A 14,759-nucleotide genomic window follows, 5' to 3' on the forward strand; every position below is an offset into this window, starting at 1 on the left:
TTTTTCTCTTCCAAAAAGTAGAATGGAACACTTTTCTAGTCTGCAAAAATTTCTATGAATAAAAAACTTTTCTTTTGACATCTTTCTCCCAAATTTAAAGAAAAGATATAACTAAATCTAAAATATTCATATAAAACAACTATAACACTATAAAAGAGAATTATTATATAAAAAAAAGGAAATACCACTAAAATTATTAGGATCAAAAGCTCAGGAAGAAACTAAAAAAATAATTAATATTAACTAATTAAAAATTCAAAGAGAGCCTTGAAAGGAGGCATTTTTTAATTTGTTGATGCAGTGTTAAGGATGTCCAGATTCAACTAACCAGAAAGCGGGGGCCAGGACATGTTGGTCAAAACGCGCAAACTCTCTGTTTGGGTTTTTTTTTGGTCAGGAAACTCTCTGTTTGGGTTGACACTGCTTTTCTTTAACTAACAATAGCGTCTCCACGAAGCGCAGAATCAAAATCTCCCAAACAACACCTCAACCGCCATGGCTTCCTCCATCAAGGTAATCTTACATTCTTACTTCTTCTCCCTTACAAAGTTTTATGTTTCCTGATTCTGCAATATCATCCATTGCTTTCTCTTTCTCTTTCTGCTTTGTTTCATCAGATGCTCAATTTTAAGTCTCTATATTATTTCCTTCACTCAGATTTCAGAGACTTAAATTCTTCCTTCTTCAATTGTTTTCAAAAGGGCCGATAACAAAGCTGCTATATGTTCAAGAGAAATAAACAAATAAATAACTAAATATATTGAATTCTAGAATTTTTTTTCCATACATAGTGCTGCTTTGGCAAGCTGAAAAGTGTTCAGTTAATTGTGAGATTCTTTTGTTTTGAAGTTGAGCTTCTTTCTATCAATGTGTAATTCTAACTTATTATTTGCTTTAATCGCTTAGTGAATCGATAGTGATTATTCCTCTGCTCCTCGTATGTGTGCTTTGTGTTTGTTTGTGGAAGAGAGAGAGAGCGCGCTGAAAGTTTCTCATGATTTATATATTCAAACATAGTTGCTTATTTGAAAAAGAAATAAATAAATAAAAAGAAAAAAATGTTATTTTTCTGTGCTAAAATCACTACTATTTCTATTTACATAATGTAGAGGAATTTTTGAGTTATTCATTCGGACTTCATAGTCATAGTCATAGAAAAAAATACGAGGAATGATTCTTCAAATGTCACTTATTCACAGGATCCCCGAGAGGAAGTCCTTCAAGCATGGTACATGGATGATAGTGAAGAAGATCAGAGGCTTCCTCACCACAAAGAACCCAAGCAGTTTGTGTCATTGGAGCAACTTGCCGGTAGGATTCTTTGCAGAATGTGTTGCCTTTTTATTAGCTTATTGAGGAACTTACGCTCACTTGGGATTTTCCATGTTAACATGCAGAACTTGGAGTTCTTAGTTGGCGATTGGATGCTGATAACCATGAAACAGATCCAGAGCTGAAAAAGATCCGTGAAGAACGGGGCTATACCTACATGGTTTGTTATAATATGTTGATTCAAAGTTGCCTTACTATCTTCTAGATTTTATTCACCATCAATCTGACCATTCCAATTACATAATCAGAAATATCAACAAAATGCAGATACACGACCATCCTTAATTATGACTTACATGGAACAATAATTATTGTAAAGGATAACATGTTTTTGTTTAAGACATGAACAGTACACTAGTTATGGCATTGCCAACAATGTTCTGCCTGTGTTAATTTTTGAATATTTGACCTGAAATGCATATTTTTTTCTGCAGGATGTCTGTGAGGTCTGCCCGGAAAAGTTGCCAAATTATGAAGAAAAAATCAAGAGTTTCTTTGAAGAACACCTTCACACTGACGAGGAGATCCGCTTTTGTGCAGCTGGAAGTGGTTTGTTGAAATACTTCTGCTTTGATTGTCGCGATACATTACATATGATGTTGAATTGCTGATGTTTGTGCTTTTCCTGAAGGTTATTTTGATGTTAGAGATCGAAATGATGCTTGGATTCGTGTATGGGTAAAGAAAGGAGGAATGATCATCTTACCTGCTGGAATTTATCATCGCTTCACACTTGATGAGAGCAACTACATTAAGGTGTTGATCGTATATGACAGTACTAATACGCATTTCATTGTCGCAAATTGAAGAGAACTTCTACCTGTCAATTTCTTCCTACTAGTCCATCCCATTTTGTGGGAAGTGTGATTAAATTTACTTCATGGCCTTGTTCCCTTTTTGGAAGGCTTTTATTTTTATAATAAAAGGATCTTCTACTTCGATTGGTGTCAGGCATCTGATTATTATATTTTCTACTTGTATTCTTGTGATATGCAAATATATAACTTGATATATTTTCTTCTACCAATTGATGTTCATTTACATCAAGTTTTGCTGAATCTCGTCTACCTTTAAATGGTTAAGTGTGTCTTATTATTCGGATGAATAGACATCCTGAAGGGCTGCAGAGATCCTCATTTGTTTTTGTTTATACATTTGCAGGCTTTGCGATTTTTCGTTGGTGAACCAATTTGGACTCCGTACAATCGCCCACACGATCATCTGCCTGCGAGGTATGAATTTATATGATTTGAGTTGAGTGACATTCGGGACAATCAATGGCACTCCATAAATTCATAGAACCTCATTTTTGTGGTTTCAATGTGCAGAGAGGAATATATCAAGGCTTTTGTGGAAAAGGATGTTGCCAAACAAACTGTTGATGCCGCTGCCTAAGATTGGATGAAAAGACTATGATTTCACTGCTTTAAAACAAGAGTTGAACTCAAAAGAATAATGCTACCTCTGGATAAATATGCTACTCTTTATGTTGTTTGTGTTATTCACCCATTAACTTTGATGGTGTTCAAAAGTTTAATGCAAGCGTTGTTTTTTTACTGTGATGGACATCAGCATATCAGCATTTTATTGTAATAATATGTTCTTCTTTGGCTGTATTGGCGTATTTGGGATTCATCTAAAAAAGGTGTAATCAATTAGTTATAGACAAGTTTTCTTTTTTCGGTCACGAGTTTTAGATGAGGTTAGAAGTGACTGAATCACTGAACTAATATCTGTGTGGATCATGTCCCCCAACCTCCACCCTTCTTTTTCTTTTACTTTCTAAGTTTTGTTTATAGGGTGTGCTATGTCACTTTGTTCATTAAAGTTTACAACAGTTGGGTTCACGAGTTTATGGGCTAAACTTGAGTTAGAGATTTGAGGACCCAAAAGAATAAAAAAATAAATAAGCATTAGCTTTTTAGCTAGTTGGATGGAGATGAGTCTAGTTTGTTCCATAGGTTTGACCATATTCCATATATAACTCTCTTCCAACTCCATTCTAACATCTTTTGGCAAGAAGTTTTGAAAAATGGGATCTAAGAGCAATTCCAATGACAAAAAAAGGTTGTCTCCAATTTGTTTTTGTGTTAGAATATAGAAAACAGGAATTTGTTTCATTGGAGAAAAGAGAAGGGAAGATGAGAGAGAAAGTTAGGAGATCTCAGAACAAGGACTTGAAAAGTAGTTTTTATTTTTTAATATTTAAAAATAGAAAAAATATATTTGATAGATTATTAATAAATTTTGTTTTTGTTATTTCATTTTAATTAATTAAATAGGTAGGATCACAATAAGAGCCAAAGTTTGTCTCTCTTATTGAAAAAAAAAATATTTGTAATTCCTATTTTATATATATAACATAAAAATTAGGTGAATTTTAGCCAACTCTCTCATAAATGGAGGATTGGTTACCCTCTATATTTTATTTAATTGTTAAATTATTATTGATGAAATTTAGTTGTGTTATTATAGTTAACGTTAATTATATTTTTAATTATCATTTTAAAAATTAAATACTAAACTATGATAACATTTATTTTACAAATCATAATCATTTTTAGAAAGATTCATTTCGTAATTTTACCAAATTGTTACAAAAAAAAAAATTCAAATCTGAAAAAAAAAAGATTAAAAAGTTCAAAAACAAAAACCAAAATGAAAAAGATAAAGAAGCATAAGCTGAAAACAAAAAACAGGGGATAAGAGAAACTGGAGCATTTGCATCCCGTTCCCATGCGATCTTCTAATTTACAAAGGTTGTGCTCTCCTCGTAAGTCCATTGATTCTGGATTTTGTTGGTTTTTTTTTTTTTTTTTTTTTTTTTTTTTTTTTTTTTGTTTTGGAGTTGTCACTCACCAGTCTCATATATAGAGGTGAGGGAGCACAAAAAACCTTCAAACATAAAAAATATACTAATAGAACACCACATCAACATATATCCAACTTTAATTCTTCAATGAGCTGCTTGAAATTAAAGCATCTACACTGTATGTTTGTTTTGATCCATTTCAGTCGAATCATGTTACAATATAATACAAATTTTCAAAGGAGCGGAGGGTTTTTAGTATATTCTAGGACCTCATCTTAGTATAATATTAATAATACATCTTGTTTCCAAAGAGTGGAATGGTCTATTTGATGCTTAACTTGCAGGTGTTAGATTTTTTTTTTGATAGTCGCATGCAGGATGGATGCAAGAAATATGTTGTATATTAGCTTTGTTGGCAGATGAGATGTATGTTTACTCATCAATTGCGTTTCACATATGAACAAGAGTCACTCTGCTCACAGCAGTTCAGTTCACAATGTGTTGTTCTAAAGCAAGGTTCATTCCCGTGGTTGATAGTTTTTAAATGAATTGTGGCGATATTGTTGGGTTCCAACGTGGACAAATTCATTCGTCTAATATGATCATTTATTATCCACTAAACTTAGATACATTAGCATTTGAGTTTTTCATATTCTATGAATTGAACCCTATAAATACATACATCCATAATTAATCAAATAATCAAACAAGGGTGCTTGTGCTTCCTTTGATGTATTCAGTAAAAGCAAGAGCAACCAAGCCTAACATGGCAAATCTACCATTCCATAGCTCTGCATCAGAGGACATGAACGCTTTTGATTTAGACTCCACACTAACCCCTCTCAAGAGTGGAACCAGAGAAGCAAGTGACAAGATCACACTTGTCCCCAGGAACCATGTGATCCCGCCATTGGATATCTGTACAAACACACCCTCCCCTTTGGTCACCTCCATTGCTAATGCTACCACAAATCCTATCATGGCAAGTCTTCCATTGATCCTCTCTGGTGCTGCCCCACTGAAAGCCAGAATATCTATCAACTTGCTGCTCACCTGCAGTTATTACTCGTGTTAACGGGGTGTCAGATTGATAATCAAATTAAAAATTTGCAAACATATTCTTGTGTTAATGATGTTTGTTTGTATGCTCACAACTTGATATTTAAATATAATTCTCTACTCACCCTTTGTGAAGGTGCTGGTGGTGTAACTGGATTTGGTGCCTGCTCTTCCTGCGATCAAAGACCAATGATATATATGGTCACCAAATGCATATGTTTTCTCTTAAACCCTTTGATGAAATACACAAAACACAACAACTACAAGATCACATCATGTGATATAATACTAATTAATAGTAAAATTTGTGAACTAATACCTCGGCCATGGACCGAACTACGAGGCTAGCTTTCCTCCTCGGGCTTGGAATGCCAAACTGGTTCACCCTGCACCTGTTAGAAATGTTGGTCACAGGACAGGCCAGAATAGAAGACTGCATAGCATATGATGAAGCAGCAGCCATTGATGAATTTTGTTAGTAATGTGTGCTGGAACTGTTCCTGATGAATGTACTATTATTATGAGTATCTGGTTACAATGGCAATTAATACAATAGATAGAGGTACTTATATGATTGCTATTCTTGGCACCTAAGCTAACCACAAAGAATACCTAAGGAAGGCTTGAAGAGAATTTTTCCTGCAAAGAGACTTAACTTTGAATTGTAGGCAGAAGCAATAATGAAGCGTGGGTATTTTTTTTTTTCCGCTTGAAGCATACTTTAGGGCTTAGGCTCCAAAGGTAACTTGGGTCGCGTGAGTTAACTTGTCCAGGCATACATGAGAATAGCCAGAGATGTGCGTGCATGTGGCTTACATATGGACCAGAACGTGGCCTCGATGAACTTGGGATTGAAACTGTCAACTGTGGCACTCTTGAAAGTTGGAACCCTGCAAGGCTTCAAAATATACTATTATATTCTTCTACAGATTCTAGATAACTATTTTAGTATTACTCAATTAGCAATTATCATAATTATTGAATGATGCTGGAACATATTAAATTTGTGCTCTAAGAATATTCACAAGACTTATAAATATTATTTTCATAATAATTAAAGAAAAAAAGGCAGTGAGGGACTCAAGCATAATTAGTAGCAACAAGCCAACAACTGAACAAAGAATATTTCAGCCATTGATCGCTTACAGTGTCTTGAGCTTTCAAAGGTTCCTTCATTTTCTTCTGCTGGCCTTCATAGATTGACCACAATTCTCTGTAAGGCTTGTGTTTCTGACTTTCTGTTACTCTTTAACATTTTACTTTATTGCTCCTCTTTAGTTTGTTTATTTGTTTTAAGGTTCCTCTATGTCACTGTTATCTGCATTAGCAAGCAAATTCACGACAGGGGAACTACCTTCAGCTTTGACTTCTTTGTCCAAGCAGTAGAATTTGGACCTTTCATATAAGAGGTTGACTTCACTGAATTCTCTCAAACTTGTCTCCATGCATAGACTTCAAAACTTAAATTTGTAGGTACCTAACTATGATTTGTAAAGTCCAATGTATAGATTTAGTAATTGCATCTTTTTTGTGAAACAAAATGCAATGTTATGTAGAATTTCAATTAATAAGGTGATTTGATCTTCAGAGGAAACTGCCAGACTGGTAGATTAGGGTAGTATTTAGAGGTAGACGAAACTCAGACGAAAAAATTAGACAAAAGATGATTTAGATTTTAATATCTTGGCTATGGACATATAGTTTAAGAGAGGGCACTATGGTGCCATTTAATTCATGTAGCCAGTGCTATCTGTTAGGGAAAGGTTTATGTTGTTGTTGTGCTGTAAGTTGTCACTCATTCTTCAACGAGATTCATTTGAAAAAGAAAATCTTTTATTTTCATCTAACACGTCGGTGTGCATACTTTTTGTTTAGCACAACAAACTGCACATCATTTCTCAAACTCCTTCATGGATGTCTTGTAACATGAAAAGAAATGATATAGGTGGAAGCAATGATGAATATAGAAGTTCCTCCCGCACATGGATCTAAATTTATTGTTTGATATGTAATGTGCTGCAGACACTTATAATGCATCATCAAGCTTATTTAATAGCCCTTCTTCGCCCATTAGATGTATTGCATCTCAGAAATCAGGCAAACGCTGGAAGTGCCAGCATTGTTTATGGCAGAAAGCCTTGCCCGGATAGTTGCAGGAGTGGAAAGATGCGGGTGATACTGTCCCTAAGGCAAAAGATTCTCAGAACTTGTGACTGGAAGATCTGGAACATCCTGCTTCTGAAAGTTATAGAGAAACTATATCAGACAATTAAAGTCTGAATGACGATGGGAAAAGAATATCCTATGAAGATGCAGAAAATGACAATTTAAAGATTATGAAAATGCTGAATTATGCACTGAGAGTCAGTTTAGACGACAATTTTCTGAGAATGAAGATGCAAAAGATGCATGCTCGTTCTATTTGGCGAAGGGACCGAATGAATTGTATGAAGCATCATCTTTAGAAGTTTCAATGTATGCTTCTAATTCAAAGAGGAATTCAGATCATGATCCTGATAATCCTAAATCGTGCAAGTCAAGAAAACCAATGGATAACAGCTTGTTATTGTCTTGCAAGTACAGTAAGGTCTCCTTTTGTAGCATTGAATACCGTCTACCAGATGGCTTTTATGATGCAGGACATGATCTGCCATTATAGCACCTTGAAAACTATGAGAGAAATGGGTGTCTTCTCACGTGTGAAGTCATCTTGTTAGGCAGGCTTGTTGTTATTATTACTATTGGTAGTAATAATATTAGTTGTGGAAGTACTGAACTACTGATGGTAGTTGTGTGTTAGTGGTTGTTTACAGTGATTGAATTGTTTTTCTCTTTCAGCTTTCTTACAGGGATGAGGAGTCGGATGCTATTATGTATTATACTCTCGCTAGTACAGCGATCTTACATCTGAAGCCCTTAAATAACTTGAACATTCTTGAAAATCAAGCTGTTATTGACAACTCGAGGATTGCTTCGCTGCTTGCACTTTTCATGTCAGATCATTTTGGAACAGCAATAGAAGTGCTATTGTAGAAAGGACACGGAAGTCTGTGTCTGCTTCAAAGTACAAGAAGCCTTATGTATGTGCTCAACTGGGAGCAGCACTGATATAAGTGTATCTGCTAGATAAGTTGTTGATACCATAGAGAATATTACTCTCTCCAACATCTCATAGTTCCAATTAGAGCTGAGCAGTTCGGTGGTGCAGACATAAAACCTGCTTTTCAAGGTATCATTGTTGTGTTTATTCCAAATTTTTGTACGTAAACCTTTCTGCTGGAACTCTTCCATTACCTATCATATGATCTGATACAATTCTATTGTTTTGAAGTATTTATGCGATCACATTGAGGCCCCTATATCTTATGAGATTTTAAGAGATTACATGGATTTTTTAGCACGTGCATGGAATATCATCCTCATTAAGAGGGGGTGATATATGCATCAGGATGCTTGCTGATGCTTGTAGTTGTAGACCACATGATATAAGAGAATAGAATGATCCTGAGTGCTTTTGCAGGTCTGTATCATCAAAGGCATATTTAGTTTAAAATGATGTCTTTGCTTATTATGTCATTCTTCCTAATCTACTTGTTTCAGGTGTATACCTCTTTGTCGAATCAAAATTCCTCTTTCAACTGGAGGAAATCTTGATCTTGGTTGTTCCTTTCCATCTTTCTCTGCTTGTGTCAAATTCAACTACTTTAGTTAGGTGAAGGTATGTTACCGAAGTCCTGCTGGAGGTTGAATCTTGTGCCAAGAGTGTGATTTTTTTTTAATCACTCTAGTTGATTAGTGGGTGGTTTTGGGAGGTGGATTATTTGCTTATTCAGTCGCTAACTCATTTATTTCCTGTTTCAGATATAGGTGTTCTTTTCCCACTAGTTATTTAAATTGTGTTAGTGTAGTTTCATATACATGTTTTTGCATGATACTGAAGGTGCGTACTTTGGAAGTTCAGGATAGTTCAGCCTACAGGATAAAAAATTTGGTAACATAACTTTTTGGGAGAAGCAAGAGTTCTAGGTACTCTGGACCACCCTTGCATAGTAGAAATTGATGGACACCAAATTCTTGCCCATTGGAAACTCTCTGCGGATGAGGATGTCAAGCGTAGTGTTTTTTTATGAATGTGGATGGAGGGTCCTTAAAAGTAAGATTTCTTATAGCAATTGCTATTAATACTGACATATTGTCTGTTGTTTAACTAAATTTTTGCACTTTTTTAACTATTTTTTTTTTTTAAATCCCCCTAACAGAACTATCTCAAGAAGCTATCAGAAGCGGGTAAAATATTGGATTTGGCTTTATATAAAGACGTTATTTGTGCTCTGTCCCAGCTGCACTCAAGGCATATATTTTTGCTTTTTGGTTTGAAATGTGCATAGTTGTATGAATGTTGATGCAACATAAAAAACAATTTTGTATTTTGTGACGGCACAGCACTGACTCGTGTTGTCACATAGAAGCTAACATTTGGTCATTTGGATGTTCACTCCTTGAGATGCTGACTCTGCAAAATTCCATATTATACACAAGATATTCTACAAGATGCAACCACTTAACCGTGTTAACTAGGCTATATCTTAGGTTGGGTGTCCCTTGTTCTCTCAAAATTTATTCCTCAATCGGGTGGTATCATTAGAATCATGATATATGCATTCTTTTTCATTTTCATTGTAAGTATTAGGCCTTAATGTTAGGCCTTAACAGTCTATGAGTAGATGATAGAAACACAAACTTGCTACTTGCTAGTATTGCTTAAGAGAATCATGGAAAATCATACCTTAAAAGCCCTACATTCCTATTTCCTAATAAGCTAAGTCATCCAGTTTTTATTGCCAGGATTCAATAATGAGTGTGTATTTGAGTTAGCTAATTTTAGAGATACCCGCAAAATGTCATTTTCCAGATCGCGAGGTCTTTGGCAAGTAACTTTAAGAAGAGCAGTGATTTGCTTTTCGTTCAACCTTTTTGTATAATGTTGCTTCTCAACAATTTTGCAAGCCTGGGGAATGAGAAGCAGGTAATAATAATGAATCTAACTATCAGCAAGAAGATTGGTTACTTCAATATCCATAAACTTTCCTACCTCCATAGGTAAATAGTTTGCCTTCTTTTGGTTTCCAACTTGTAGACAATGAAGGTGACTGTATTTAATAGTGAAACCATACATCTCTGAAAAATATTCAACAACTGATTTCATAGTCGAGTTCTCATCAACATGAAGCCTATAAAGATATAACGTCCTTATAAAGAGAACTGTTGAAAAGAGGATTTTCTTTTTTTGAAATTATTGTAGGACAGTACCAGAAGGAAAAAATAACTACACTTGTTCTCTTGTTAACCATCTTATAGTAGCTCCCTAAATTGTACATCATTAACATTAAAGAAAATAGTTTGAACAAACTGTGTTTATAGAGTACCTTAATGCGAACAGCATCAGACAATTGCCTTGACAGTAAATCTTTTCCTAGCAGCTGGGCAGCATACTCCACTACCGGAAGAGGTTCAATAAATGCAGCAGAAGCCATATCTTGGAAACACAGAAGAGAGTAGAGAGAAATTTCATGTTGAATTGGAGTTGAATAAGAAACTGAATTCTAGGGTGAGTACAATGTCAGAATTTGGAGTGCCTCACGTGGAGCATTAGCACGCTTACCAGCAAGAAACTGGGCCAAGTAGAAAAGTGGTACAAATTTCCCCTAGCAGCAAACTTGATCACCACTTGTATGCTTTATTAATTAATTTCTTAGGTACCTCTGTTTCTCTAATCATTTTCTATGAAGAATCAAGTTCCACGAAACTAATCGCTGATGTTAGTATCAGTTTGCTTGATAATTGATATGCTAAAAATAAAGGTGACTCTTCAATGCAAGCCACGTTATGGATACATTATTATAGTCATCATGCACAAAGAGGGGCTCGAGATTTTTTTTTTTATATATTTTGTTATAAAAGTACTTAAATTTACTCATTCTCATGTTTTTATTTTCCTAGCCAAAACAATCACAAATTTTACAATTTCCAATTGGCAAAACACACATTCATAATAGTAAAGTAGACGAGCATAAAACACATATCTAATCGGTAAGAAGGCTGATTTGTGTAGCTTAAATTAAAAATATGCAGGCATTACAAAGTGCATATCAATTCTCAACTCTCAAGATTTTCCGTTTGTGCTTCTCACAATATCTTCTTTCAATCACTGCTAGAATCATCCATAGTCCTTAAAAGTAACATTAAAAACAAAATCAACAAATAATATCAACCAACTTGAATTTGTTCTTGCATACAACTACATCCCCATAATCAGGTGATCTTATTTCTTCCGGAGGTCAATTCCAGCTTTCTTTGCAACTGCATCGAGTCCATTCTTCTCTATGGTTTTCAATGCCTTGGTTGATAACCGAAGCTTTACATAGCGCTTCCCAGCTTCCCACCAAATCCTCTTGTACTGCAGGTTTACAAACTGCAGTTTCTTCGTCTTGTGGTTTGAGAAAGATACTTTGTTGGCCTTGTTTGCTTTCTTTCCAGTGAAAGGACAAACTCTCCCTGAAAAAACAGATAAAAAAAATAAATAATAATAACAATAATAATAATTAAATCAAATAAAAAATAAGATAATAGAATAATCGATCACTATCAAGTGTCAACAAAACATAACAGATTCCAATTAGGTTCCTCCGCCACTAATGATAATCTAACTTGTCATCAATGAGTAACATCCATATTAGCATATTGTTAGCCATGCATGTCACCCTCTTAAAAAAAATAAAGACGGTAGAACTAGAGCATATGTCGCCTAAAGATCAGGCTGAAGCTCGAGTAAATATTAGTGTTAGTTTCTTCAGTCCAAGAAAAGTGAAATTGTAATATATAGTAATTGCCCAGCCACAAGATAATATACGAAGAAGCTTCAAAATCACAGTTGGTAGCTTCAGGATTACTTTTTCCTATTTCCAATTTCTAATGATCTGATCAAAGTATCAAACAATTAACACAAGCTTCAACTAAACAAAATGCGGTGGTCTTCCTTCAATATACATATGACTCAAACAATATCACATGATCACGTTGAAGTCATCGGCTTATGGGTTGTGTATTCTTTATAATAACTCAATTGTTGTTGTAGCTATTCAAATCAGCTACCTTTAACAGCCTGGTGCAGGACACAACATTTTTGTAATCATCCACTTATAGCTAAACATAAAATATAGTAATTAGGGAGTAATTTGCTATTTGGTCAACCTCCCTTAGTTACTTTTGGCCATGTAAATGATTGATTTTTGTTTTGTTAGCTGCTTAAACAAGGCTGTTCTTTTGGCAGAGAGCAAACTCATAATGGATGAATCAAGCAGAGATACTAGGAGACTTTGTAGTATGAACAGGTTGAAGAACTCAAATGCTTGGCTAAAATCATGACAGCACATGGGTATCCACCATCTTAATCTTTATTCCAGATCCAGTTGTCCATCCATCAATATTTCCAGTATCAGGAGCCATCAAAATGGATAAGATACATCCTGGGTGAATAAATGTGTTAATGTGTCCTCGTCCAATCATGTGACCAAGAAGGTGATTTCACAAGTCAGAGTCCTTCAACTGATCACGATTGGGTTTAAGGGTTTCACTATTGAAACGCAACCTACGATGTTAAAAAGGTTGGAATATGAAACTTGTAATTGATGTATCACCTCTCAAGTATCTATTATGAAGTTAGTCAGAGATAACATTGGTTTTATTATGATGAATTGAACGATAACACTAATCCTTTTGGCCCAAAACAGGACAATCTTCGATTTATTGAATTCTAAATTTGTCTTCCCTACTTGGAGTGAAGATGGTGCATGGCAGATAGCAAACAATGAAAGGTAAAAAATAGAAATTGAGGGAAAAGGGTAGAGGAGTTACGAGCAAGAGGCTGGAAAGGTAAGAACTTTGGAGAGATGGGCGCAAGAAGGGGCGTGGGGGAAGGGTGGTACGAAATTTTGATGCCGCTGAGGTGGGAAGTGACGAAGGCAAGCTCTGTAAGAAAAAAAAATGTGCAGGAAGCATAAACAATTAGTAGTTTGGACTTTGGAGTTCAAATTATGTTAATTGAATATAAATAAACAAGGAAATGGAGTTGCACTTGCCTGGGTGAAGGAGATTGGAAGAAGAGGTTTTCGTTTTGGGAGGCTTCAATTTGAGGGGGAAGGTGGATACTAGTGCACAACCTGCCATTGCCATTCTTCTTTCTTATCTCTCGCTCTCCTTCACACAACTCACTTTCGCTCCTATATACTTGCTATACTAACCTCATCCACCTGGTTTTTTTTCCTTTGGTCTGGGCCTAAAGCCACTAAAGGAACCCGGTTTGGAAAACCGCCCCGGTTCCACAACACAAGCTGGATCCCTGCAACTAACGAAAGATGAAACGGATGAAGAGCCATGGTGACCTCCAATGCATGGTATCTGAAGCCACCGTCAGCAGCTCCTGCGGTTGCTGTGTTACTGCGATTGAGACCATGGACGTTCAGTGATGATTGGTCTGTGCTTCCCCTTCCACGTTGTTCGGAACGGTTCTCCTGGGCTCGTCGCCTTGTGTCGTGGAGCTGCCCCTCAAATCCGAGACAGAGTGAATAATCTCGAGGGTGGAAATCTCTGCTGCTTCAATTTCAAATGCAAACTGGCCTGCGACTTGTCTCTGGTTCTCCATGTGGATCTGCTGGTGCTGCCTTATTCTATTTCTCTCAATTGTTTATAGTGGCTAGTCTACAATTCTATTCTATATGCACCGCACTTATCAGATCACACTTATCTATATGATCGGATATAATTTTGGTTAAAAAATTTTGATATGGAAACAAAATGAGTGATATATTTTAACATAGTAACTTTTGGTGTTTTTTAAAATTATGGGAGTACACAAATCGGACAAATCGGAGGGTCCGATTTGTGTTAAAAAAATTTAAAAAATTCAAAGTACACAAATCGGACCATGCGAGTTGTTTGATTTTAAAATTTTACTTAATAAATCGCATGGTCCGACTTGTTGTTAGGCAAATATGAATTTCGAAAGCTAGAAAACGGACTCTCCGAGTTGTTTGTTGTTATCAATTTCTTTATGAAAGGAAGAACTCGCATGGTCCGAGTTCTATTCACTATTCACTGACACCATATGGCTGTAAAGCACCTGTATTCCCCACATCTGAGTCCAACACCACCTTTTCTTCCATATTCAAATTAAAAAGTGTATAATTTTTACATTTTTTAAGTCAGATTTGATCTGATTCGATTAGCATACTTGGTCAGTATATGTTCTTCGGGTCCTCAACAATATTTGTTACATTCTTCTCCTAGTCCTTTTTGGACCTCCAACATTTAGTCCAAGCCCACAATATTACTTGATATAGTTACCTGCACGCTTAGAATCTATCTTAACAACTCAATGTAGGAATCTTCTTAATCTCCATAAATTTATGCAACTAACTTCTATTTTACCAATCAAATTTTCTTGTAATTTGATCTGAAACCATAACTTGTCTCTATTATATTTTGCAAGACTTTAATT

At 35.4% G+C, this 14,759-nt stretch overlaps 3 protein-coding genes and 1 pseudogene across 3 annotated transcripts; 2 read left to right on the top strand and 2 right to left on the bottom strand.

The window, feature by feature from the left end:
• The first annotated feature begins 269 nt into the window (after positions 1-269).
• On the top strand, positions 270-2,948 carry LOC107626512 (acireductone dioxygenase 2). Its single transcript, XM_088504395.1, has 7 exons — positions 270-513; positions 1,200-1,311; positions 1,398-1,492; positions 1,767-1,881; positions 1,964-2,088; positions 2,494-2,564; positions 2,661-2,948. The coding sequence occupies exons 1-7, from the start codon at positions 496-498 to the stop codon at positions 2,725-2,727; spliced, it is 603 nt and encodes a 200-aa protein (XP_088360521.1). The 5' UTR covers positions 270-495; the 3' UTR covers positions 2,728-2,948.
• Positions 2,949-4,732: 1,784 nt separating this feature from the next.
• LOC107626513 (early light-induced protein, chloroplastic) lies at positions 4,733-5,728 on the bottom strand. Its single transcript, XM_016329416.3, has 3 exons — positions 5,523-5,728; positions 5,329-5,376; positions 4,733-5,197 (listed from the first exon to the last, which is right to left on the bottom strand). The coding sequence occupies exons 1-3, from the start codon at positions 5,664-5,666 to the stop codon at positions 4,847-4,849; spliced, it is 543 nt and encodes a 180-aa protein (XP_016184902.1). The 5' UTR covers positions 5,667-5,728; the 3' UTR covers positions 4,733-4,846.
• Positions 5,729-6,008: 280 nt separating this feature from the next.
• LOC148575515 (uncharacterized) lies at positions 6,009-8,333 on the top strand (annotated as a pseudogene).
• A 2,954-nt stretch (positions 8,334-11,287) lies between these two features.
• On the bottom strand, positions 11,288-13,955 carry LOC107626514 (large ribosomal subunit protein bL28c). The gene is made up of 3 exons (XM_016329417.3): positions 13,342-13,955; positions 13,118-13,231; positions 11,288-11,758 (listed from the first exon to the last, which is right to left on the bottom strand). The coding sequence occupies exons 1-3, from the start codon at positions 13,433-13,435 to the stop codon at positions 11,526-11,528; spliced, it is 441 nt and encodes a 146-aa protein (XP_016184903.1). The 5' UTR covers positions 13,436-13,955; the 3' UTR covers positions 11,288-11,525.
• Positions 13,956-14,759: the final 804 nt, after the last annotated feature.

Source organism: Arachis ipaensis, chromosome B2 (genome assembly GCF_059453495.1).
Source record: "Arachis ipaensis isolate K30076 ecotype BB chromosome B2, ASM5945349v1, whole genome shotgun sequence".
Taxonomy (NCBI): Eukaryota; Viridiplantae; Streptophyta; class Magnoliopsida; order Fabales; family Fabaceae; genus Arachis; species Arachis ipaensis.